The 25530-nt window shown below is 43.7% G+C and overlaps 1 protein-coding gene across 1 annotated transcript in view; it reads left to right on the top strand.

Moving 5' to 3' along the window:
- doc2a (double C2-like domains, alpha) overlaps positions 1–8580 on the top strand; it is a 111949-nt gene extending 103369 nt beyond the window's left edge. Inside the window, exons 9-11 of the mRNA XM_054734186.2 lie at positions 1470–1551; positions 2583–2679; positions 6035–8580. Of these exons, the coding sequence (XP_054590161.1) occupies positions 1470–1551; positions 2583–2679; positions 6035–6171 (316 nt within the window). The 3' untranslated portion in view covers positions 6172–8580. The remainder of the gene's footprint in view (positions 1–1469; positions 1552–2582; positions 2680–6034) is intronic.
- The last annotated feature ends 16950 nt before the right edge of the window (positions 8581–25530 follow it).

Here is a 25530-nt window from a genome sequence, read left to right as displayed (position 1 = left end):
TTCACGTTGACCTCTGGAACCTCCTCTGGCTCTTCGACCTCAGTCTGCACCAGTCAGTGAGACGTTACAGGGCCTTACATGGACAAGCACCATCTTACATTGGTGATCTTCTTAGTCCCTACACCCCCAGCAGGTCCCTGAGGTCCAGTGACCAAAGCCTACTGGTTGTGCAGCACCAGGCTAAAGGTCAAAGGTGACAGATCATCTGCTGCTGTGGCCCCCAGACTCTGGACCTCTCTCCCCCTGAGCCTGAGATCAGTGGACTCAGTGGTCTCCTTTAAAAAGCAGCTGAAGACTCACCTGTTCAAGCTGGCTTTTGTATGACCTTCTTCACCTCTCTCTCTTTATTCTGCTCTCCCCACCTATTCCACCTTCCTCAGGATCCACTGATTTCCCTCTTTCCTGTTCACTCTCTCTTTCTTAACATGTTTAATCACAATTGTCTGTTTTTGCTCATTTTAAATATATTTTTAAACATTTTCTAAATGCTTTTTTATGTTTTTACATTTTGTTTTTGTGAAGCGCCTCGTGGTTTTTATCTTGAGAGGCGCTATAGAAATGATATTTTCTTCTTCTTTCTATAGCTCAATCCTCTGTCACATCAGCAGACTAGAAACCCGTCAGCTTTGGTTTAGACCACCTGAACCGGATCATCGGATCTGAGACCACCTCTGACTGATCTAGTGGACCAGACCGAGCCATCAGCTCATTACCTAACCTCTTGCAGGCCTTCGTCCCCAGCTCTGCTGGGACATGTTTGTGAGACATGGGACACCACATGCAGCGGGATCACTAACTCCCCGTTTCTTGAAGATAAACCTTGTAGAAATAGTTCCTCTGATCTTAAATGTAGAAGGAAATTTTACTTGTGTTTTCTTCCCCCACTCCTCTGGATTAGTCCCTTATGCTAACTGTTTGATATGACAAGTTTCTGAACATCAGACAGGCATCATCATAACTAGCCAGCCATCATGTGACCAGAGCATGCTTCAGAGTCTTGTTAGGAGTATGTGTGCTGGTCCTCACAGCCGGCTTATCTAGAACATGTAATATCGCTCCTCCTCCATGGTGATCCTCAGAGAAGATCTCCTCTCCCAGAGAGTCTCCTGAACCCGCTCTGCTCTGATCTTTAAATCCGTCATTACGGCAGAATCTCTGATGTTCTGAAGTCTGAATCACGTTCCTCTCTCTGGAATAACGGATCAGAGCCTCAAACGGAAAAACCAACACACCTCCAGCTGATGCTTTAGCAAAACCCTGGACTCATTCTGGAATTCAAGTTAGGAATCAGATTTATTTTATAATCCATCTGATGAGAAATGAATACAACCACATGAACAGCATGACTCTGATCCTCCCCTGTGATGTCACTGCTGACACCATCAATCATGACCAGAACCAGCTCACTGGCTCCTTTTCTAAAGTCTGTCTTTGACTGTTTGGGTCTTCCTGTTTCCCTCTGCTGGCAGATACCTGAAGCCCGACACGCAGAAGAAATCGAAGCATAAAACGTCGGTGAGGAAAAAAACGCTGAACCCAGAGTTTAATGAGGTAAGGATCCCTCAGAACCCTGAAGCAGGCCAAGCTTGGCGGAAACAGCTGCCCACCTTGTTTAACCTCCTGCAGGCCGCTGACAGCAGCTTGGTGACCTTTAACCTGCATGCTTCTCCTCCACCACAACCAGCCTGTTCCACTCAGATGCTCAGACTGTTTAGGTTTCATAAAAACATGACATGCATGGATTCAAATGCAGGTTCTGTTGCAGTGGTGATTGCTTGCACTGAGGTGTGAACAGCGCCTCCTGTTGGCTACAAAGAACATGACAAGCAGCACATGTCTGACGTTCATGTTTGATGTGATTGACTGACTAGAACTTTTTCCCAGAAGCCTTTGGATTCATTAAGACGTTTTAGGTAGATGTGAGATAGTTTTTTGTTGTTTGTAAGCAGAGTTATTAGCCTTGGAAATCTCCCATAGAGGTCTCTTAACTTTAACCATCTAACGCTCACACCGAAACATGTTTACTGATCTGAAATAATTAAGCGACAACATCAAAAAAGAAGCTAAACAAAAAACTGTGAGAAGGAAATGACTTTTTGCCAAATCTAAACTGATCTTTTTTATCCTGTTTCCAAACGTCCTGCTGAGCAGCGGGACAAGCTATCAGCAGAAAGTTAATTAACCGCGTTTCTGCTGTGAGTTTTGTTCTAACCGTCTCTAACAGAGCAGCTACTCAGGTGGAAAATCATGTTCTGTGTAGATCAGAGCCGTGGAAACAGAAACGTTTACCCATGAGGAAATGCTTCCATCATATACTCTAGCATTGCAGGTGTGTGTGCGTATGTGTGTGTGTGTGTGTGCGTGTGTGTGTGTGTGTGTGTGTGTGTGTGTGTGTGTGTGTGTGTGTGCGTGCGTGCGTGCGTGCGTGCGTGTGTTTGTGTGTGTGTGTGTGTGTGTGCGTGCGTGCGTGCGTGCGTGCGTGTGTGTGTGCGTGTGTGTGTGTGTGTGTGTGTGCGTGCGTGCGTGTGTGTGTGTGTGTTGTTAATATTCACACAGTTGAGGTAATTATGTGTCTGCTGCAGGAGTTTTTCTATGAGATCTCGCTGTCAGAGCTGGCTAAAAAAACTCTGGAGGTGACGGTGTGGGACTACGACCTGGGACGCTCCAACGACTTCATAGGTGAGACTGATCCTGACGATCACAAACATCTCCATGAAGCTGCTTCCTGTTAGCCTGGCAAGGCATCCTATATGAGTGAATGTAGTCTGACCACGACCCACAGACAGAGCTCAGTCATGGGGGGAATCTATGGATGTCTTTTAAACCGTCTCCACACGCTGTTGGACAGCGATGTGACATACCACTATGGACAACACATTCTAACTCCTGAAGCGTAGTAAACTGACGCTGGGTGACCAGCATCTGTTTCCGACGCATTGGGAGTCCCAGCACATCGGAAACCGACGTTTGACTGCCTGAACGTTGGATTCCGACGCCTGCGGTAAAGCGCACATTTTACCACCTTTTAACCGCTAACCTCGTGCTAAAAACAAGAAAAACTCCAAAGCACATTCAAATAGAAAAAGTTAAAAAGCCATTACAACAAAGGCTCTTGAAGTTTCTCTATTTGAGAGTGCTTTGGAGTTTTTCTTGTTTTTTTCTGACCCATCCCATCTCATCATCCCATCCAAAGAGCGCCTCAAACCTATAAAACCTTATAAAAGTTCTCTCTGACCTCCTGCTAGCCAACCTTCCACTCGCCCCCATCCTAACCTTAACCCTGCTGCTCATTCTAAACTTCCTGTTAACCATGTTGGAGAGGGACGTTACAACTAGGAACAGAGTTTTGAAAGCGCAAAGAGGGTTAAGGTTAGGATGGGGGTGAGCGGAAGGTTAATAGCAAGAGGGTAAAGGTCAGAATTCGGTAAAATCCCCGTTTTACCGCGGGTGACAGAATCCAACGCTCTGGCATCAGCCAGCGTCAGTTTTAGACGCTTCGGGAGTGAGAACGTGTTTCAACGAATGTCAGTCAACAGAGCAGTCCACCACTCATTGTTGAAGAAGACGCTTCTTCTAAGTAAAGGATTTGTACCTCTATCTGCTCTTGACTCAAAGAAAACCCAAACCTAAATAGTCCAAAGTTGTCAAAATAGCAAAAAGATTTAAACAAGCCACTGCCATCTTTGTTGTTTTGCATAGTCGCAGTATCATCCTGCCTCCAAACTGATGGAGCGCTGACAGCAGCAGCAAGACTCTGGATTTGTTGGCTAGCTTCCTGTTTCTTTTTGTTTTAACATGATTGTCCCTTGATTCTGCCAAATTGAGGCCAGAAAGACTCCTTATCAGACCATGAGGAGACTCCTGTGTCTGTGTCCCTGAACAGTCCACACACAGGTGTTCAGACATCACAACCGTCCAGGTACCGATACATGAACGTTGTTCCAACATTCAGATGGTGACAGAACAGCAGCCTGCGATACGCTCAGTGACACTTCAGCAACAGCCTCATTCTGGTCACAGAAACTTTGAACACATTTGAACCAATTTAGACAAAACACCTCAAGAAACCGGGTCGGTCTAAAGGTAAAACTAAAAAAGAGAGCATGGTGCTAAAGTCCATTTATGTCAGTAATTCAGCGTAGACTGAGAGACCATCTAAAGGCGCAGGAACCCTTTGCAGGTATTCTGGATTCGTTAGCTGACCAGAGTGTGACACTTTGAGTCTATCGAACCTTTTGACAATATTCTGACTGTCTGAGATTTTGGAGTTTTCATGAACTGTAAGCCATAATCATCACAATTCAGTCTGTCCCATACAGGGACGAAATTTTGATTTCAGAAGTGGGGGGGACACAGCAGGCTTGTGCGGATTTGGGGTGGGGGGTGTTATGTAAAGACCCCTTGACACGTCACGTGCCCATCTCAATAATTTTTCCATCCTCAATATATATATATATATATATATCTCAAAGTTAAAAAATGTACAACTCTATTATTATTCTTATTTATTATCATTATTGAAGTGCAGTTTTGGCTGTTGACAATGGATAGGCCATTGTATTTATTGTTTTGGGTCTTTTTTATTGTTTTTGGTGCAACATTTTCTAACAGTGAGTGAGATTCCTTTTTTATTTAATTTTTGTTTGTTATTTTTATTCATTTAGAAGTTCTGGTTCTGGACATTTCAATGTTAAATGAAGGTTTATTTGTTGCATTTTAAAGGGTGTACTTGCATTATTATGATATATTAACATTATATTAGTGGTTATTTTGGTCTAGATAATGTTGACAATGATATCGTTTATCATCAACAATTTGTTGGACAAAATATCGTCCAGCAAAATTTGTTACTTTCCCAGGCCTAGTCAAAAGTATAAAAATTATTTATACATAAACGGTCCCTCCTGAGATCTGGCCGTTTGTTCATTTGCTGTGTTAGAGGACATGCTGAACTAATGTTTTACACATGATCATCACCCTAACATTTGAGTGTATAAAAACATATTAAATATGTTTTTCCCTTAAAAGTGTTTAAACAGTTGTTGCATTTCAACACACAAAAAATAAATGGAAAAAAATAAGATAAATCTAATGAAAAGTGTACATCTTTGACATTAAGCTTAAAAAAATCTGTTGACGATGATACTGTTCATTTTTCAGAGCTTTTTAATGTGAACATATACATTGCAATAGATACGTTTACAATAAAGTTAAATGATAAAAGTTTTGAAGTTACACTTCTACTACTACTAGTAATAATAATAAAATAATAATTATAATAATACGAATAAATTGTGTCTGAGGAGTCAGTTATGTGGAGGAGATGCGTTTGTAAAAGTTAGTTTTGAGTATGTTTGTGAAGGAGGAGGTGAGTCTGAGCTTAATGCAGGGGTGTCACATGTTCCAACTTACGTTTTGACTTTGAAAGAAGTCTCTTATATCCACTTTTCGTTTTCTTGACATGCTGCCGCCTGGCTGTGCCTAACTACCAAAGACTCACAAATGAACACTTATTCAAATGTTATGTAATGGAAGCTGAGCTGAGCTGATATTACACAGCGTCTAGTTGACGATGTGACTCAGTACCGGTGTTCCCTAGCGGCTCCAAACTAGCAAAACAACGTGAGCACGTTCTGACTGTTTACAACTTGAGTGACAGCAGCAACAGCCAATAATACGTTAGCAAGTATCAGCAGAGCCAATAGATTAGCTTTTGGGCGGGTCTAATAGGAAACCGGTTTCCGTTTCGGTCCTAGTGCTCAACCAAATCCATATAATGGAGCGTAATATTGTTTTTGGACGGAAAAAAGTGCAGGGGACCAAAACTGCCTTTTGAAAAAGTGGGGGGGGACATGTCCCACCCGTCCCCCCCCCCAAAATTACGTCCCAGGTCCCATATACCAGTGTCACCATTTAAGTAGAATTACTGACATAAATGAACTTTTGCATCATGTTCTATTGTTTGGAGGTTCACTTGCATAAGGTGGGACTGGACTCCGGTAATACTGATGTGGGTTCTGTTTCTGGTGCTCAGGCGGAGTCTGTCTGAGCTGCCGATCTCAAGGGGACGCCCTCCGTCACTGGATGGACTGCCTCAAGAACAACGGTCACAGGGTGGAGCGCTGGCACATCCTGACCAATGAGCTTCCTCGTACCTTCAGCCATGATTAAATGCCTCACAGCAGCCTCCAGGTGGTCTACATCAGGGATCTGGTGTTCCACGGATCCTCAGAAAACTGGACAGGAATTTGCTCTGACTCGGAGTACATGTGAAGAATCATTTCATCAGATGGTTTGCCGGTTGGTGTGCCTTCATCACTCATCATATGGACTCGACTCTCATCACCTCAGCAGAAGACAGGGTCGATTCATCATGACAGGAACTTGTTAACACACAAAACAGTATCACCAAACTCAGCCTGCATGTAGTTGTGCTGCAACAAAAACATGTAAATTACCTGATTCTCTTAAAATGTAAATATTGTTTGGTTTTCTGCAGTTTTAAGACAGAAGTTCGATTCTGTATGCAGATCTTTTTTGCATGAAGCCAATCGGTGCTGTTAGTGTTTTGTGTTTTCCTTATCTTGTGAACAAAATATAATCTGAACTAATCAGGACTTCAGGAGCTCTCCAGTTCAGATGGAGGTCCGTTTGTCCAGGGCAAGAGGAGTTACTGAGGGAGGTAATGAGACTCCTGGGAGCTGGTGGGGTTTCAGATCCTCGTTACCAACCGTGAAAAGATCAGAGAGCCTCAGAGTTTATAAAACGTTAAAAACGCAGTTAGGGGTCAGAGGGCTGAACATCTAAAATCAACCAGTAAATCAGCAATAAACAGGAACAATAAACACAGCTTTCACAAACAAAGCACCGACGTCTTCTTGACCTAGCTGGTTCTGCCAGCTCTGAGTTTGGTTTCGGGGAAGTCCAAAAGGTGAAATAAATACACTTGTTTAAATAACTACAACAAGACACAGTTAAATGTTTTAAGGAAAACTAATAAACTCAACAGACAAAAGCATTCATTCTTCATTTGAAAGCTCAATCTCATAATGAAGCGGTTTGAAGTCAAAATGATGCACCTCACACGTCAGTTAATCCCACTTGCTTACACAGGGGCTCCCCAAAACTAATTAAGAAAGCATATTTTGATTGTTGCGTTTTATATATTTTTTGTTTTCCACATGAAGGTTTGAGTTGTTATTTTCATTAGTTTTGTCCCTTAAGAGGCTCCGTACATTGGTTTGGCCTGGTTGGATGACAGTAGAGTTTGTTGTGGAGGTCCGGAGGGTCAGTCAGACACATAGCTTTCCTCTCCTTCTCAGCACATCTGGACAATAATTCCTAATGTATGCATGCCATACGTTGTGTTTTGCCCTTGCTCTGCCATCTTACCTTGCCCTGACTTCTAAAAGCACAACAAGAAATTTTTGTCTTCAGAAGTAGAGGAAGTATGTGTTTCTTAAAAGGCTTTACAAAATAAAAGCATAATTTCAAAGCAAAATGTTACAACAATATTTTAGTAATAGTCAGTTTTGCTGATTACTCTTGGGGGATTGTTTGGAGATTAAATTAAAAACCAAACTCAAATTTGATTAATTGTACATATTTACAAGAAAATGTACCAGATTTTTTAGAATCTCTCTCTGGACCCAGACGAGACTGGTTCTGGTCTGGGTCTGTATTGGTTGTTCAGGTCTGTGCACCTTGCAGATGGAGATCCAGAGCTGGATGCTAATTAAGGTCTTCCTTTAGTTCAACTGGTACAGCAGCTCTAAACCTGATTCAGTTTCAGATGGCTCTAAATAGTTCACATGATCTGTTCTGGATCAGCATCAACAGTTCACAGCAGATCTGAACAAATCCAACACGTGGTACAACAACTCCAGATAAGATCCATTTATTCAATTTAAAACGGGTTAGTTTTGAATTTACTGCAGAAGTTCAGAAGTCCTGATAAATGCTGACTGAATGTACTTTGAGTTATTTAGTTTGAACTTTTATCTTTTCCAGCAGTGAGAAACTGAAAAAGTTAAAGTAAAAAAAAAATCTACTTAGTTTTTTTTTACAGAGCAGAGGATCGGACCAGAACTGTAAGATTTAAATGCATAAAAAGAACCAGAAGCTTTCAGATGTTTTAGATGAAACTACTGAGTTCTGGTCTCACAAACAGAACTTTGGACTGGTTCTGACTCACGCTGCTGATTGAATCGGATGAGATTCCCATCAAGGAGATCTGAGTGGGATTGTTCATCATGCAGAAGTCAGAAAGAAGCTTCTAGAACAGAACCTGACCCGCTCCAGCCTGCTCCTGGATTTAATCTGCTTCCATCAGTTTTTTCTGCTCTGGACTGAGAGGAACCTGAGCTCCTCCTGGTGATGAAGATGATGTTGTAGTTCTTTCTGGTCGTTGCATGATGCAGCCCCTCCCAGCCCATTTCCCATCTGACTGATGAAACTTCCAGGTTGGGGACTGCTGGTTTCCTGTCTTGTTGCTGTTTTTTTGCACGACTGAACGTCTGTTCTGATGTTTCTATCTGCTGTTTTTGGAAGAAGCTACAATAAATCTGGGTGCAGCTCAGACTGAGGAGTGGATTTATTATCAGGCTGCAGTGGCACCACACCGCCCTCTGCAGGAACACACACACACACACACACACACACACGCACACGCACACACACACACACACGCACACGCACACGCACACACACACACACACACTAGCTCAGCTTTTTAATTATTAATGAATGAATCTAAAAATGTTAATGAAAAACAAAATAGAAGCGTTCCTCTGATGGAAGATTCAGAAGTTTTCCTTCTTTATTCACACAACAAACGAGATTTTAGGGAGAGTGTAGCTGCCAGCTGATGGCAGTGACCCTAATTGGCTCACAGAACTTATATAAGCCACACCCTTCCACAGAAAACTGCGTGGGCAGGCTAGTTCATGACCTTATTTGAAGCTTGTAAAGGAAACAATCAGAATAGACTGTCGCGAAATGTGGGAGGCGGAAGGAAAACGAGTGGAGCGAAATTTGAAAGATTGCGATTTGTTTCTGGATTTTGGAGAAGGATTTCGGATCACGGTCTTTGGCGGATGGCATAATCTGGTGTGTGAATGGCTGGAATGGCGTCTCAGGAAGAGGATGAGGACGAAAAGGATTTGGTGCATGGACCCAAGTTTCTAATGGCGGGAGATCAGGTAGAGGGAGAAACAGGAGTGGTGGGGAGAGTGTTTGGATCACAGACCAGTAAACGGGGTTTAGAGGAGATCAGTTCTGATGAAGGTACAAATGTTATCCGGAAAAAGATAGTTAGAGAGGGATTCAAAATAATCGTGAGGGTCAGAAAGGAAGATGAGAAAGTTCAGTTGAGCCCGATTGCTTTATCAAGAGAATTGAAAAGAAGGTTTGGGGAGGTTCAGCTGGCTAAAGTTCTGCGGGATGGGAACCTGCTGATAGAAGTGAAGACTGAAGAACAGAAACAGAAAGTACTGAACGTTGGCAGTGTTTGTAAGAAGATAGTGAGGGACAAAAGGGGACTCGGAGAAAATAAAGTGACACGGGGGGTGATTACTGGAATACCAGTGGAGGAAGATCTGGAAAAACTTAAGCTGAGTATTCGTGGTGGTGAAGTGAGCCGGGTGAAGAGACTGTTAAAGACGATAGATGGAGGGAAGGCTGAAAGTTTATTCATACTTTTGGAGTTTCAGGAGGATGTCCTTCCGGAGAGGGTTAGGATAGGGTGCATGAGCTTCCCTGTTAGAGCTTATATCCCTCCACCCCTCAGATGTTATAGATGCCAGAGGTATGGACATATTGCAGCGGTGTGCAAAGGGAAACAGAGGTGCCCTAAGTGTGGAGGTGATCACAGGTATGAGGAATGTGGAGAACAAGTACAAGACAAGTGCTGCAACTGTGGGGGGCAGCACAGGGTGAGTTATGGGGGCTGTGAGGTCAGAAGGAAGGCAGTGCAGGTTGAACAGATAAGAGTGGTTCATAACATCAGCTACGCAGAGGCTCTGAAAAGGGCACAGAATGGAAAGCATGAGGCTAGAAAAGTTCATACAGAGTCACCATCAGATTTTGTGCAAACTCAAGAAACTCACGCAGGATTGACAGTGGAGAAGAGGATTTTGTTTATGGCGTATGTCATAAACTGTACAGCTCAAGTGAAACACAGAACAGAGAAAATAAAAATAATTGTGAAAGGAGCAGAGAGATTTTTTGGCATTAAAGACGTTTCATGGGAACATATCAATAAGAGACTTGGGGAGGAAGGGAAGGCGGGAGGTCCTGGTGACAGGCCAGCATGATTATATTACAATGGAAGGCCAGAAGTTTGATTGCAAATGGACAGGAATTTAAGGGATTTATCAATAAATGCTAAATTAAACCAGATATAGTATGTATTCAGGAGACATGGCTAAAACCTAATTTAGATTTTATTATTGCAGGTTGTGATGGTATCCGTAGAGACAGACAGGAAAGTAATGGAGGAGGATGTGTGACATTTGTGAGACGAGGAACTCCGTATAGACCTGTACATGTAGGATCACAGTTAGAGTACATAGTAATTGAAATCTGGTCAAGAAATTGTAATATTAACGTAATCAATTTTTATAATCCAGGCAACAGAATATTAGATGTAGATGAACTAGATACACATTTAGAGGGAAAAGTAATTTGGTGTGGGGACTTCAATGCACACAGTTCCTTATGGGGCAATATCAATGATAGGAATGGGGCAGTTATTGAGGAACTGATGGAAAGAAAAAATTATGTATGTTTGAATGATGGACGTGGTACGAGATTAAATATTAGAGCTGGTACAGAATCAGCAATTGACCTCACATTAGTGTCGGATTCATTAGCAGGTTTTTGTTCGTGGCAGGTAATTAAAGAAACAACTATTGGTAGTGTAACGTGAGGAAGTATGGGTTTTCTGTGCCAAAGGTCGTATTTGCCCGGCTGGGCCAAAGCTGGGTCACGCAGCAACTTTCACCCACAGATTAAGACCTGAGCCACCAGTAAGTCTGAAGAATTCCACAACATTGAGAACACCTGCATCTCCAGAAGAAGGACTTCTCACACAATCTAGTCATAATAAAACAGAGTCTTAAACTTTCTTTGTTTATTAATGCTAAATTATCATTTGATCACTTTGCTCATTATAAATGTATTTTAATCAAATGAATGATTATTATGCTTTGGGTAATCATAATGAACTATCATGAATCAGGATACTTAATTAAATAATGTTTTTGAAGATGTTTAGCGATGACCTTCACACCTGCTCACACAGGTCCGTATCCACAGTAACTCAAAACACATTTGCTCAGACACACAACAAGTTTGCTTTGGGAAGAGAAGTGGTTTTGGTAAGTTAGTCGGAACGAGAGTGAGAACGGAAGAGGGCGGACGTGCGGAACCAACGCCACAGGGAAAGAGCCCTGCCAGACAGAATAGCTGAAATGCAACCGCTAACGCAGACTCGTCCCAGAGTCTTTGATTTCTGAGTTAATTTAAACTTGAGAAAGCGCATCTGCCGAAACGCTTCAGCAACGTGTACCAAGGTCAACTCTGGACTGGACCGTCAGCACACCTGCCAGCCAAGGTGTGACCTGGATAAACATCCTCCTGTGAGGTCCAGATCTGAAAGAGGGTCCTGAGTACGGTGAGGCAGAACACAATAGATAGCGTTCTGATGCAGTTTTTCTAATAAAACTAAAGTTTAATTCAAAACATCATTTTTCACTCAGATTCGCCTTTTCTCTCCCTGAAGCAATCTCAGACACCTGCATGCACGCATTCATAATTCCATCATTCTCAAATCTTAGCACATCCAACACAAGGTCTATTTGTGCAAGCTTAAAATATCAACTGTTAAAGATTGTCCAACCAGGTTGCCCATGTTGATTATTTTTCCTATGATTGTCATTTCAAATCGTTAGTTTAAATTGAAGAATTAAAACTCTTAAATTTCAAACTTGCCTTCGTCTTCGTCTTCGTCTTCCTCCGCTTATCCGGGTCCGGGTCGCGGGGGCAGCATCCCAATTAGGGAGCTCCAGGCCGTCCTCTCCCCGGCCTTGTCCACCAGCTCCTCCGGCAGGACCCCAAGGCGTTCCCGGACCAGATTGGAGATGTAACCTCTCCAACGTGTCCTGGGTCGACCCGGGGGCCTTCTGCCGGCAGGACATGCCCGAAACACCTCCCCGGGGAGGCGTCCAGGAGGCATCCTGACCAGATGCCCAAACCACCTCAACTGGCTCCTTTCGATCCGGAGGAGCAGCGGTTCTACTCCGAGTCCCTCCCGAATGTCCGAGCTCCTCACCCTATCTCTAAGGCTGAGCCCGGCCACCCTACGGAGGAAACTCATTTCGGCCGCTTGTATCCGCGATCTCGTTCTTTCGGTCATTACCCAAAGCTCATGACCATAGGTGAGGATTGGGACGTAGATCGACCGGTAAATCGAGAGCCTGGCTTTCTGGCTCAGCTCCCTCTTCCCCACGACAGATTGGCTCAGCGTCCGCATCACTGCAGACGCCGAACCAATCCGCCTGTCGATCTCCCGATCCCTCCTACCCTCACTCGTGAACAAGACCCCGAGATACTTAAACTCCTCCACTTGAGGTAGGACCTCTTCCCCGACCCGGAGGTGGAACGCCACCCTTTTCCGGTCGAGAACCATGGTCTCAGATTTGGAGGTGCTGATCCTCATCCCAGCCGCTTCACATTCGGCCGCGAACCTACCCAGCAAGAGCTGAAGGTCAGAGCTGGATGAAGCTAGGAGGACCACATCATCCGCAAAAAGCAGAGACGAGATTCTCCTGCCACCAAACTCGACACACTCCACACCACGGCTGCGTCTAGAAATTCTGTCCATAAAAGTGATGAACAGAACCGTTGACAAAGGGCAGCCCTGGCGGAGTCCAACCCTCACTGGGAACAGGTCCGACTTACTACCGGCTATGCGGACCAAACTCACGCTCCTCTGGTAAAGGGACTGAATGGCCCTTAACAGAAAGCCACCCACCCCATACTCCTGGAGCGTCCCCCACAGGGTGCCCCTGGGGACACGGTCATAAGCCTTCTCCAAATCCACAAAGCACATGTGGATTGGTTGGGCAAACTCCCATGCCCCCTCCATCACCCTTGCAAGGGTATAGAGCTGGTCCACAGTTCCACGGCCAGGACGAAAACCACATTGCTCCTCCTCTATCTGAGATTCAACTATCGATCGGACCCTCCTCTCCAGTACCTTGGCGTAGACCTTTCCAGGGAGGCTGAGGAGTGTGATCCCCCTGTAGTTGGAACACACCCTCAGGTCACCCTTCTTAAAGATGGGGACCACCACCCCGGTCTGCCACTCCCTAGGAACTGCCCCCGATGACCACGCAATGTTGTAGAGACGTGTCAACCATGACAGCCCTACAACATCCATAGCCTTGAGATACCCAGGACGAACCTCATCCGCCCCCGGGGCTCCGCCGCTGTGTAGTTGTTTGACTACCTCAGCAACTTCTGCCCCCGAGATCGGACAGTCCATCCCCAGGCCTCCCAGCTCTGGTTCCTCCTCGGAATGCGCATTGGTGGGATTGAGGAGCTCCTCAAAGTATTCCTTCCACCGTCCGACTATAGCCTCAGTTGACGTCAGCAGCTCCCCATCCCCACTGTAAACAGTGTGAGCGAGTTGCTGCCTTCCTCTCCTGAGGCGCCGGACAGTTTGCCAGAACCTCTTTGGAGCCGATCGATAGTCTTTCTCCATGGCCTCACCAAACTCCTCCCACGCCCGAGATTTTGCCTCGGCAACTGCCACTGCTGCACCCCGCTTGGCTATCCGGTACCTGTCTGCTGCCTCCGGAGACCCACAGACCAGCCACACCCTGTAGGCCTCCTTCTTCAGCCTGACGGCTCCCCGAACCTCTGGTGTCCACCAGCGGGTACGGGGGTTGCCACCACGACTGGCACCGGCCACCTTACGACCACAGCTAGCAACAGCCGCCTCGACAATCGCAGAGTGGAACAAGGCCCACTCGGACTCAATGTCCCCCACTGCTCTCGGGACGTGGTCAAAGCTCTGCCGGAGGTGGGAGTTGAAGACCGTCTTGACAGGTTCTTCTGCCAGGCGTTCCCAGCAGACCCTCACTATGCGTTTGGGTCTGCCAGGTCTACGCGGCATGTTCCCTTGCCATCTGATCCAACTCACCACCAGGTGGTGATCAGTTGACAGCTCCGCCCCTCTCTTCACTCGGGTGTCCAAAACATACGGCCGCAGATCAGATGATATGACTACAAAATCTATCATCGACCTGTGACCTAGGCTGCCCTGGTACCAAGTGTACCGGTGGGCATCCTTATGTTCGAACATGGTGTTCGTTATGGCCAAACTGCGGCTTGCACAGAAGTCCAATAACAAAACACCGCTCGAGTTCAGATTAGGTGGGCCGTTCCTCCCAATCACACCCCTCCAGGTCAAGCTGTCATTGCCCACGTGAGCATTGAAGTCCCCCAGCAGGACAATGGAGTCCCCTGATGGAGCACTATCTAGCTCTCGTCCCAGGGACTCCAAAAAGGGTGGGTACTCTGAACTGATATTTGGCCCATAAGCACAAACAACAGTCAGGACCCGTTCCCCGACCCGAAGGCGCAAGGAAGCTACCCTCTTGTCCCCCGGGGTAAACCCCAACACACAGGCAGAGTCTCGGGGCTAACAAAAAGCCAACCCCCGCCCTCCGCCTCTCACCCGGAGCAACTCCAGCAAAGTAGAGTGTCCAACCCCTCTCCAGGTCTCGGGTTCCAGAGCCAATGCAATGTGTCGAGGTGAGTCCGACTATATCTAGCCGGTACCGCTCAACCTCTGCCACAAGCTCCGGCTCCTTCCCCGCCAGCAAGGTGACGTTCCATGTCCCAAAAACTAGTTTTCTTGTCTGGGGATTGGACCGCCAAGGCTCCCGCCTTGGTCTGCCACCCGATTCGCATTGCACCGGACCCTTCATGTTCCTCCTGCGGGTGGTGGGTCCACAGTTGGACGAGCCCATGTATCCGGTTCGGGCTGGGCCCGGCCGGGCCCCATGGGCGAAAGCCCGGCCACCAGGCGCTCGCTCACGGGCCCCAACCCCAGGCCTGGCTCCAGGGTGGGACCCCGGTAACCCTCCGGGCCGGGTACTCCGACTCTTCGTTTTAACCGCCATGAAAGATCCTTCGAACCGTTCTTTGTCTCACCCTTCACCTAAGACCAATTTGTCATGGGAGACCCTACCAGGGGCACTAAGTGCCCCAGACAACATAGCTCCTAGGATCATTAGGGCACTCAAACTCCTCCACCACGATAAGGTGACGGTTCAAGGAGGAGATTTCAAACTTGCCTTTTCATTGAACTGAAACACAGACAACCGGATATGATCGTCAGTTTATCGATGAAAACAACCTTTGAGTCTTCTTATCTCTATAAATGTGGTTATTAATTTATTAAAATTAATATTCCAGATTATTATGTAGGATGGTTCATCTTTCATAAAAGAGCAAACAACCATTACGCTACAGTGGTGACCATTATCCTATACAGACTGAACTTGAGATGAATATGGAACAATATGATACAGGGAATGTACAAAATTGGTGTTTTGGTAAGGCTGATTGGGAAAATTTAAAATTATTTGTGACCAGGAAGTGGAAAGAATAGATATGAATGTTGATGTTGATGCATTAAATTTTTCTGTTTGTGATGCAGTTTTGAAGGCAGCTGACCAGGCAATAAAGAAGAAGGTAGGTAAGGGAAAATAGAAGATAGTACCCTGGTGGACGAAGGGTTGTGATGAAATTATTAAGGATCGAAATAAAGCTTTTAAGATTTTAAAGAAGAATCAAAGTTTTGTTAATTATATGGAGTATAAAAAATTACAGGCTAAGGTTAGAAGAACTGTCAAAAATGCAAAGAGGGAGTATTGGAGGGGCTTTTGTAATTCTGTGGGGAGGGAGACAAAAATACAAAATGTTTGGTCGATGATTAAGAGAATGAATGGCATAAGAAAAGAGTATGGATATCCAATATTAAATGATGGTGAATTAACAGCAGTAAAAGACGAAGAGAAGGCAAATCTGTTAGCTAAGACATTTGTTAAAATTCATAGTTTGGATAATGTTAGTGTAGAAGGTCAAAGAGACAGAGAAAATACATTTGTGGAATATATAGAGTTATTGGAACAGGGTGAAGATAATGATGACTTGTTAAATGTTTTATTTACAAAAACAGAATTAAATCGAGTTTTACAAAAATCCAAGGTATCAGCACCAGGTAAAGATCAGATTTGTTATATTATGATAAGCCATTTTAGTGATAAAGCTAAAGAAATGCTGTTAGACTTATATAATAGAATTTGGGAGGGTGGGATATTGCCACAAAGCCGGAAGGAAGTAGTGGTTGTACCCATAAGAAGACCAGTAAAAGATAATACCGATCCAGGAAACTATAGACCTATAGCGTTAACATCTCATATTTGTAAGATTATGGAGTGCATGATAAATGAAAGATTAATGTACTACATTGAAAGTAAAGGTTACTTGTCTAACAGAGTGGTTTTAGAAGAGGAAGGAATACGATGGATCCTGTTTTATGTTTAGAACATGAAGTTAGGAGAGCACAAATAAACAAAGAGAGTGTAGTTGTTGTCTTTTTTGATATTGAAAAAGCTTGTGATACGTTGTGGAGAGAAGGCCTTTTAATTAAAATCAGAAAGATGGGTATTACTGGACGAATGTTTGAATGGATCAGGAACTTTTTAATGGGAAGACAAATTCAAGTGTGAATTGGAACGGTTTTGTCTGAAAAGTTTCCTGTGGAAAATGGTACACCACAAGGTAGTATCGTGAGCCCATTGTTGTTTTCTCTAATGATAAATGATGTTTTTAGTGGTATAAAAGATGGGATGGGGTTTTCACTTGTTGCAGACGATGGGGCAATTTGGAAAAGAGGGAAAATGTGGAGTTTATTGTAAAGAAACTTCAAGTGGCAAAGTGGAGGAGTGGTCGTACAAATGGGGTTTTAAATTCTCTGTAGATAAAACTAAGACGATGTTCTTTACAAGTAAAAAAGTAAGAGAGGATCTTAAACTTAAATTATATAGTCAAGAGTTAGAAAGGGTAAATAAATTTAAATTCTTAGGCGTTTGGTTTGATGAACGGTTGACTTGGGGTGTTCATATTCAGAGTATATTGGATAAGAGTAAAAGGGTTCTGAATATAATGAGGTGTTTAGTTGGGAGTGAATGGGGTGCAGACAGGAAGTCTATGAAGGCCATATATAATGGATTGATCAGATCAGTATTAGATTATGGGTGTGTAGCATATAATTCAGCAGCAAAGACTACTCTTTTGAAATTAAATTCTATCCAGAATCAGGCACTGAGACTCTGTACAGGAGCATTTAAAACAACCCCTGTAGCTGCGTTACAGGTAGAGATGGGTGAGATGCCAATAGCAATCAGACAAGAACAAATAGCTTTAAATTATTGGGCAAATCTTCAGGGTCAGAAAGGAGATCATCCAACACATGACATACTAAAACCTTGCTGGGAGAAAGAAAAGAAGGAAACAACAAGTTTTGGATGGGTGATGATCAAAAAACCAGTAGAACTTAAGTTAGATCAGTTTATGATCAGTCAAAGAGTTCCATTACCTGCTGTTCCAGCATGGATTCTTCCTGAGGCGTCTGTGGATTTAACTTTATTAGAGAGAAAGAATAAGGATGGGTCATTCATACTAAACTCACATACAGTACAGCACAGGATTATATCGATCACTATTGTAACTGTGTAAAAATATATACAGATGCATCAAAGAATACTGCAGATCATATTGGAATAGCTTTTATTGTTTTTGAGTTTCATGTTAGAGTAAAAATGAGGGTGAGTGATGGATTATCAGTATACACAGGTGAAATGCTCGCAATCCTGTTAGCTGTTCAATGGGTGGAAGAAAACAGACCATTATTCTCAGTTATTTGTTCAGACTCCAGCTCATCATTAACCAGTTTAAAGTGCAGCCATTCAGAAAGCAGACCAGACATACTACTCGAGATTCAGCTAACACTTAATAGGATAAGCATGATGGGACTTGTAATACATTTTTTATGGATTCCAGCTCATTGTGGACTCAGAGGTAATGAAGGAGTCGATAAGTTGGCTAAGGAAGCAACAATAAATGCATCGGTTCAGTTGGATATTCACTATTGTCAAAGAGAGATGAAGAGCATAATAAGGTGAGAAATGAAGAAGGAATGGCAAAAACAATGGGAGGAGGAAAGGAGGGGAAGATGTTTGTATGACATTCAAAGAAGAGTGGGAGAAATGAGAAACACTGGAAGGAGTAGGAGAGAGGAGGTGATCATTGCTAGGCTGAGGTTTGGACATACTGGGTTAAATAAAACATTATTCATGATTGGGAAACATGATACAGGGAAATGTGATTATTGTGGAGAAGACAAAACATTAGTTCATGTTATATTACACAGTCAGAAATATCAGGCGGAAAGGAGGACAATGGGTAACAGTCTTGATCAGATGAAAGTGAAACTGGATCTTGTTGATTTATTGAGACAAAATTCAAGGAGTGACTGTTTTCAGATGTTATTTTGGTTTTTGAGAGAGACAAGGGTGTTTGGGAGACTTTGAGGTTTTATTTTTTTTTCCCCCCCCCTGTTTGGTTTCGTTTTGAGGCTGCTGTTCCAGACCACACTCCACACTAGTTGGCGGCGGTAATGCACCATTTGATGTTTGCCAACCGCCATTAAACCTCCAAAAGAAGAAGAAGAAGAAGAAAACTGCTTGGGTTAATCTGTTTGTGGAGAATATAACACTGTTTGAAGTATGGAAATTAGGTCTTTAGCCTAAATTCACCTCAGCTGCACATTGCCGACTGCATCCCCACGTACGTTTTGCTGTATTGACACCTTTGTTTGGGTTATTAGTTTGACACTCTATAGTCATTGTTTGTTTTTCTTGTCCATCACCGAGTCAAATCTACAGATAAAGCAGCTTTGAGGAAGTATTGTTTTGTTTAGCACCCTTGGCCAGCGGAGCAAGGTAAATGTGAGAATATAATCTATTTCTGTTATGACATCGAAGTTGTGTTCACCTTTTATTTATGCTTTTGTATATCTCTAAACAGTTTCCACGGTGCAACTCATGGAGTGAAGTCCGAGGCATTGGACCAGAGAAACTAATAAAAGTTTATGCACCCGTCGAGGCTCTCTGTTCTTTTCTTCATGGTGCCAGGGGCAGCTACAGAGATAAAAACTCAGGAGTACAGTTTTAGGGTTTAAACGCTAAATGCCAATGCTGCTGAGGCATACACCTCCAGCCCTCTCCCTCCCCTGGGCAGGGCTGATCACAACCTGGTCTTCCTCCAGCCCCTTTACAGACCTGCCGTCCAGAGACAACCTGCAGCCACAAAAACGGTCACAACATGGACAAGGGAGTTGGAAGAGACTCTGCAGGGATGCTTTGAGTCAACAGACTGGGATGTTCTTTGTGATTCCAATCAGGACAATATTGACAATCTGACGGGCTGTGTTACAGACTATATCAACTTCTGTGTTGACACGGTAGTGCCCCAAAAAAACCATACTGTGCTTTCTCAACAATAAGCCCGGGGTTTCCAAAGACATAAAAGCAACCCTGAACAAGAAAAAAAGAGCTTTCATAAATGGTGACAGAGATCAGCTGAAACTGGTGCAGAAGGAGCTGAAAGCCAAGATTGCTGAGGGGAAAGAGTCCTACAGACGGAGGCTGGAAAACAATCTGCAGGAAGGAAAACAACACCAGGGAGGTGTGGAATGGAATGTGGGCTATCACTGGCCTGAGACAAAAGAGAGGTGTTGGGATGGAGGGGGATGTCGAAAGTGCTAACAACCTAAATCTACACTTCAATAGGTTCGACTGCCCAGCGTCTCCTGTCTCCACAGCCAGCTCTTCCCATCATCCCCTTCCACCCCCCCCCATCTCCTGCCTCCTCTGACTGTCTCACCCTGTCCCTCTCAGCAGATGACATCAAAAAAGAATTGGGCAGACTCCACCCCGGCAAAGCTGCTGGTCCTGATGGTGTCAGTCCCAGGGCCCTTAGGTGTTGTGCTTCCCAGCTGTCTGGAGTTTTACAACGGATCTTCAACATGAGCCTGGAGATGCAGAGCGTTCCATCACTCTAGAAGACATCCTGCCTGGTTCCTGTCCCTAAAAAGATCAACCAGTCAACCCCCAGTGACTACAGGCCAGTGGCTCTGACCTCACATGTCATGAAGACGCTGGAGAGACTCATCCTAAAACATCTGCGGCTGCTGGTGGAGCCATGGCTGGATCCCCTGCAGTTTGCTTATCAACCTCGTATCGGTGTGGAGGATGCCCTCATCTACCTGATGGACCGGGCATATTCTCATCTGGACATTGCTGGGAGCACTGTGAGGGTCATGTTCTTCGACTTCTCTAGTGCCTTTAACACGATCAGACCATCACTGCTGGGGAACAAGCTCACGGAAATGCAGGTGGACGCCCCACTAGTAGGTTGGATTACGGACTATTTAACAAATAGACCACAGCATGTCCGACTGATGAGCTGCCGCTCAGGCAACATCCTGAGCAGCACGGGGGCGCCGCAGGGGACACCCTTCCTCTTCACCCTTTACACATCTGACTTCAGGTGCAAGTCTCAGTCTTGCCATCTGCAGAAATTCTCTGATGACTCTGCCATCGTGGGCTGTATCAGGGATGGTCAGGAGGTGGAGTACAGGAGTGTGGTGGACAGCTTTGTGGAGTGGTGTGAGCTAAACAACCTACAACTTAACATCACAAAGACTAAAGAACTGATTATGGACTTTAGGAAGCAGGCCCCACCTCCTACTCCTGTCACCATCAGAGGGGCTGACGTTGTGATCGTTGAGGACTACCGGTACCTGGGTGTACACTTGGACTGTAAACTGGACTGGACCAAGAACACCAATGCTATCTTCAAAAAAGGGCAGAGTCGGCTTTTCCTACTGAGGCGGCTCAGGTCCTTCAATGTTGGTAGGAAATTGCTGACCATGTTCTACCACTCGGTGTTGGAGAGCGTTGTGTTCTTTGCAGCTGTGTGCTGGGGCAGTGGGGTGAAGATAGCAGGTGCCAACCGGCTGAACAAGCTGATTAGAAGGGCTGGGTCTGTCCTGGGTGTTAGACTGGAGAACCTGGAGGAGGTGTCTGAGAGGAGAATGCTAAAAAAGCTTCTCTCTATCATGAACAACCCCTCCCACCCCATGCACGCCCACATGATGGACCACCGAAGCACACACAGCAAATGACTCATTGCCCCGAAATGCAGAACTGACCGCCACAGGAAGTCCTTCGTACCGGTGGCAATAGGACTGTTTAACTCTTCCTCACGCTGTAGGTGATTCTCCAAATACTGTTACCTAGGTTATTCTGTGCCCTCACCGACTGCAATATTACCCAAGAGTTCTGATTGTAAATATGTTTTTATCCCCCCATCATATCATATGCTGCTACAAACCCTTATTCTATTACACAATACTTTAATCACTTTTGTGAATCGCCTGCACCGACGGCTTAATTACTTATTCACAAGGACACAGTCATGTATTTAATTATTGAGATATGCGATTGTTTGTTTTGCACTATCCTACAGGATACTACTGTAGATCTTTTTTTAATGTATATATTGTATATCATATTTCTATTTCACCTGTTCCTTTGTCTCTCCCACTGCTTTGAGCATGTACATGACACAAGAACTTCCCTCGGGATAAATAAAGTTCTTCTTATTCTTATTCTTATTATTCTTATTACTGTGAATCATATAAAATTTGTTTGGTTGAAAACAAGAAAGCAGCAACAGAAAAAATCTGTGTGAGATTAGGTTTGAAACTTCTAAAGAATCAGAAACAGAACGAAGACGATTGCCGTTTAATAGTTTTCTTCTTCTGATTGAACTCAGATCTGATGCCACTTTGGCTTTTTTCCTGGATTTGAGTTTTTAACGTGACAGCCATGATGGACTGATGAAACCTGCAGCGTATGTTTGATCAGCAGGTTTCATTGAATCTTTGACAGAACTTTGTCCTGTTGTCTGTGTCATCGTGAACAAGCGTGTCACACAGATCCTGATCACTGAGTCCCGTCTGCTGCCGTGAAACAAACTCATTTTAGTCCTGCAGGTAAAAAATCCAGAGTCATTAGGAATCTCATCAACTGTTTCAGTAAACACAACAGCCAATCAGCTGGTCAATAGTCAGGTGACTTTCTTCATAATTCAGCTGGTTATTTATGAATATGTTTGCTTGTTTGAGCAGGTTTGTGGTTATTTTTCATTCAAATTGAATAAAATGATAAAATCTAGTAATAACACATCATTAAGTTTAGAAATAAAATATATATTCAAATTTCTTTTTTAATTTTATTACTAAATTATTAATGTAAGAATTGCTTGTAGATGAGTTTACACTACTTGTGTTTAGTTTTGTGTATTTTTGTTTATTCATGAGGTATTGTTGTATCCCTAAATGTCTTTTTGTTGGTTCAAATGACTATTTTCTTTTTTCTGTTTTTGATTTTCAAACCAACCAGCGAGCCGATCTGTTTACCTGCACACGAGTTAATGATCGACACCTGTGACCTGGTTGTGTGTCCACTGGGTGTGTAGCAAAGACAAACAGCTGCAGAACGAGGAAACATACAGATCTGCAAAAACCTGATCTCAGAGATCCAAACAGCAGAAAACATTTCTAAATGTTTGACCTCCGCCCCTCAGGGTTTCTAAGTAAACCCAAACATGTCGGCTGGACTCTGTTCTGTCTGCAGGGAAACAAACGTCCAAGTCAAGACTCAACATGAATTATCTGACTGGTTTCATCCTGTGATCATTTTCACATCTTTACAGTTTTTTTATTAAACACTGAAGCAATTAAACTGTTTTACAGTGTTTTTAAGATAAGTTCAGTCCAAAGTTTGTATTTAAGTGTCTGAGATTAGATAGCAGATTAAAGCTTCACACACCAGCTCAGGTGAACTCAAACATCCTGTCTGGTGAAAAAGCAACCTATAAATTCACTATCTATAACTTTATTGGTGTAAATACAAGGCCTGTCATGAACTCTGGTTTGTCACAAACATCCTGTGAACTGAGGATTTTGTGACTATTGATGGTTTTATCTCTGTAAAAAGTATAGATATGAAGACAAAGCAACAAAAATATGAATATATTTAAAAGTCAGAATCATTCATTCAGATTGATTAACAGTAAGTTAATAAAAACCTGAAAATCTACAGATTTAATCATCAATTCATTTTGCTTAACTGCTGAAAAATCAATAGATTTATTTAATTGTCCAAACCTGTCAGAGCTTTGGGTTAAAATGATGAAACTCTGTTGGAACTTGTCTGAAACCGCCGATCCTGAGCTAGGTGGCATCAGCCCAGGTGAGATCAGGTAACAGGTTCTGAGTTCAAGGATGTGGGAACGCTGCAGCTGCTGATAGAATCACTTCGTTTTAAGAAAACAAACAAAAAAGGAACCACACACACACGCACGCACACACACACACACACACACGCACGCACGCACACACACACACACAACCAGAAAAAATGTGTTTTAAATATGTTAATTTCTCAGTGAAGATGGAAAACAAGTAAAGGGTAAAGTTTTGAATAAGAAGTAACATTTTACAGACGTGAAGTTTGAAAAGTAAACGGAGGATCTGAAGTCAAAAACAAAACATGTGAAAAATATATTTTGATTTAAAAATTGTGGGATTAAAGAGTATTTCAAAAATAAAAAAACATTGTTTAAAAAGGTATGTTTATATTTAGAATAAAGTTGCTGGATTGAAAGTCAAAATAAATTATCTAAGTTCAGGTGGTGGAGGTCCAGGAGGGAAGTCTGGACCCCCTTTTCCTCAGCAACGCTCCCTAGTTCACTCCGGAGGATCCAAGGCATTCCCAGATCAGTGTCTTCCAAGGGTCTCCTTCCTTTGGGACAGCTGGAAAATCCAGGGGTCACAACACCTCATCCGAGTGTGTGTGTGCGCGCGCGCGTGTGTGCGTTACTGTGAAGATTTCTCCTCCAACAGTAGATCAAATGTATTTTTAAGCAGGTCTTCCATTACTGTTTAGACTTTAGGCAGAAACGTGCAGAACGGGCGTCAGCTGTTGGTGTTTCTGATGCAACGTTTGTTTTGGCTGAAAAAGGAGGAAACTATCGCGTCATACCCGTGTCAAAACCCGTGCACGCGCATTGGGTCCACAGCGCGCGTGTGAACGGGACTCGCGAGCGAAAATATACATGGCAGCGCGCGTGTGAACGGGACTCGCGAGCGGAAATATACATGGCGAGAGGTCATTTGTGCACTGAGAGGGAGCAAACTGTGTCTGTGAGCGCACAAGGATGTGCACAAGTGACAAACCTGCGTGCGCGCGTTGTCAACGAGCACACGGCAGAGGAAAACGTGCGCGCGCGGCAGCCTCTGTGCGCGCTCGGCAGCCTCTCTGCGCGCTCGGTTTCTGACTCCTGCTCGCTCGGCTGTAAGGGTTTTGGCACTCTGGAGGCGTGGCCTGTGGCAGATCTTCTCTGTCCTCTGATTGGTTAGTGTACCCCGCACTTTACCCTCTACCTATCTATACAAAAAAGTCTGCTATTCAAGCAGTTGCTGGCATAGCTCAGTTGGGAGAGCGGGTGACTCTCACCCCGGAGGATCTGGGTTCGAGGCCAGGCAAGGAAAATGCAGTAGATGTCATGTTAATTTTTCTTAATTTCAGGTATTTTACAGTTGTGACCGTTCAACTGTCATTAAACGTCCGAATGTTTGCTGGGCAGTGTTTTAAAAAGTGCACATAAGCTAGATGGTTTTAACCATAGAAAATTACATTTTTTGTGATACTGGAAAAATACATACTGAAATAAAACTACTGATTGAAAACTTTATGACTGTGGTTGTACAATATATGACTCACTAATACACTGCAAACTCCCTTAGAGTGGGGCTTCCAGAGAGAGAGAGAGAGAGAGAGACAGAGAGAGAAAAGTTCTTGCCTCATTAATGAATTGTTTATTTTTTTCAGTATTTAATTGACAAATTATCCTTTCAAATAATTAATTGATGAGTTACATAATTGTCCATTTAGAATTGTTGAATGGACTGAGTCAAGTTTGGTGCACTTTATATATTTCAAAACATGTTTTTTTTAATGATGCATATAAATAATTTAAATGTTAATTTAATGAAATATTTCTATTTTTTCATTACCTCACCCTTGTTTTGACAAAAACGGGACCTTGCTGGATAATATCATGGAGAAACTATTTGTTCACAGTACATGGCTCCGTAAGGATCTGTGTACCAAAGGAGGAGATACTCAGAAATCTGTCTGCAGATTGTTACAACCCAGACTGGAAGTGGCGGGCTGTAATAAGAAAGGAGACCAAACAGAGCAGTGGGGGTTCAACAACTGATTTATTTAACAAAAGTAAGGATTTACTAAAGCAAGTTAG

Source organism: Nothobranchius furzeri, chromosome 5 (genome assembly GCF_043380555.1).
Source record: "Nothobranchius furzeri strain GRZ-AD chromosome 5, NfurGRZ-RIMD1, whole genome shotgun sequence".
Taxonomy (NCBI): domain Eukaryota; kingdom Metazoa; phylum Chordata; class Actinopteri; order Cyprinodontiformes; family Nothobranchiidae; genus Nothobranchius; species Nothobranchius furzeri.
The sequence above is the reverse complement of the archived record's forward strand: the minus strand, read 5'-3'. Positions and strand labels throughout refer to the sequence as shown.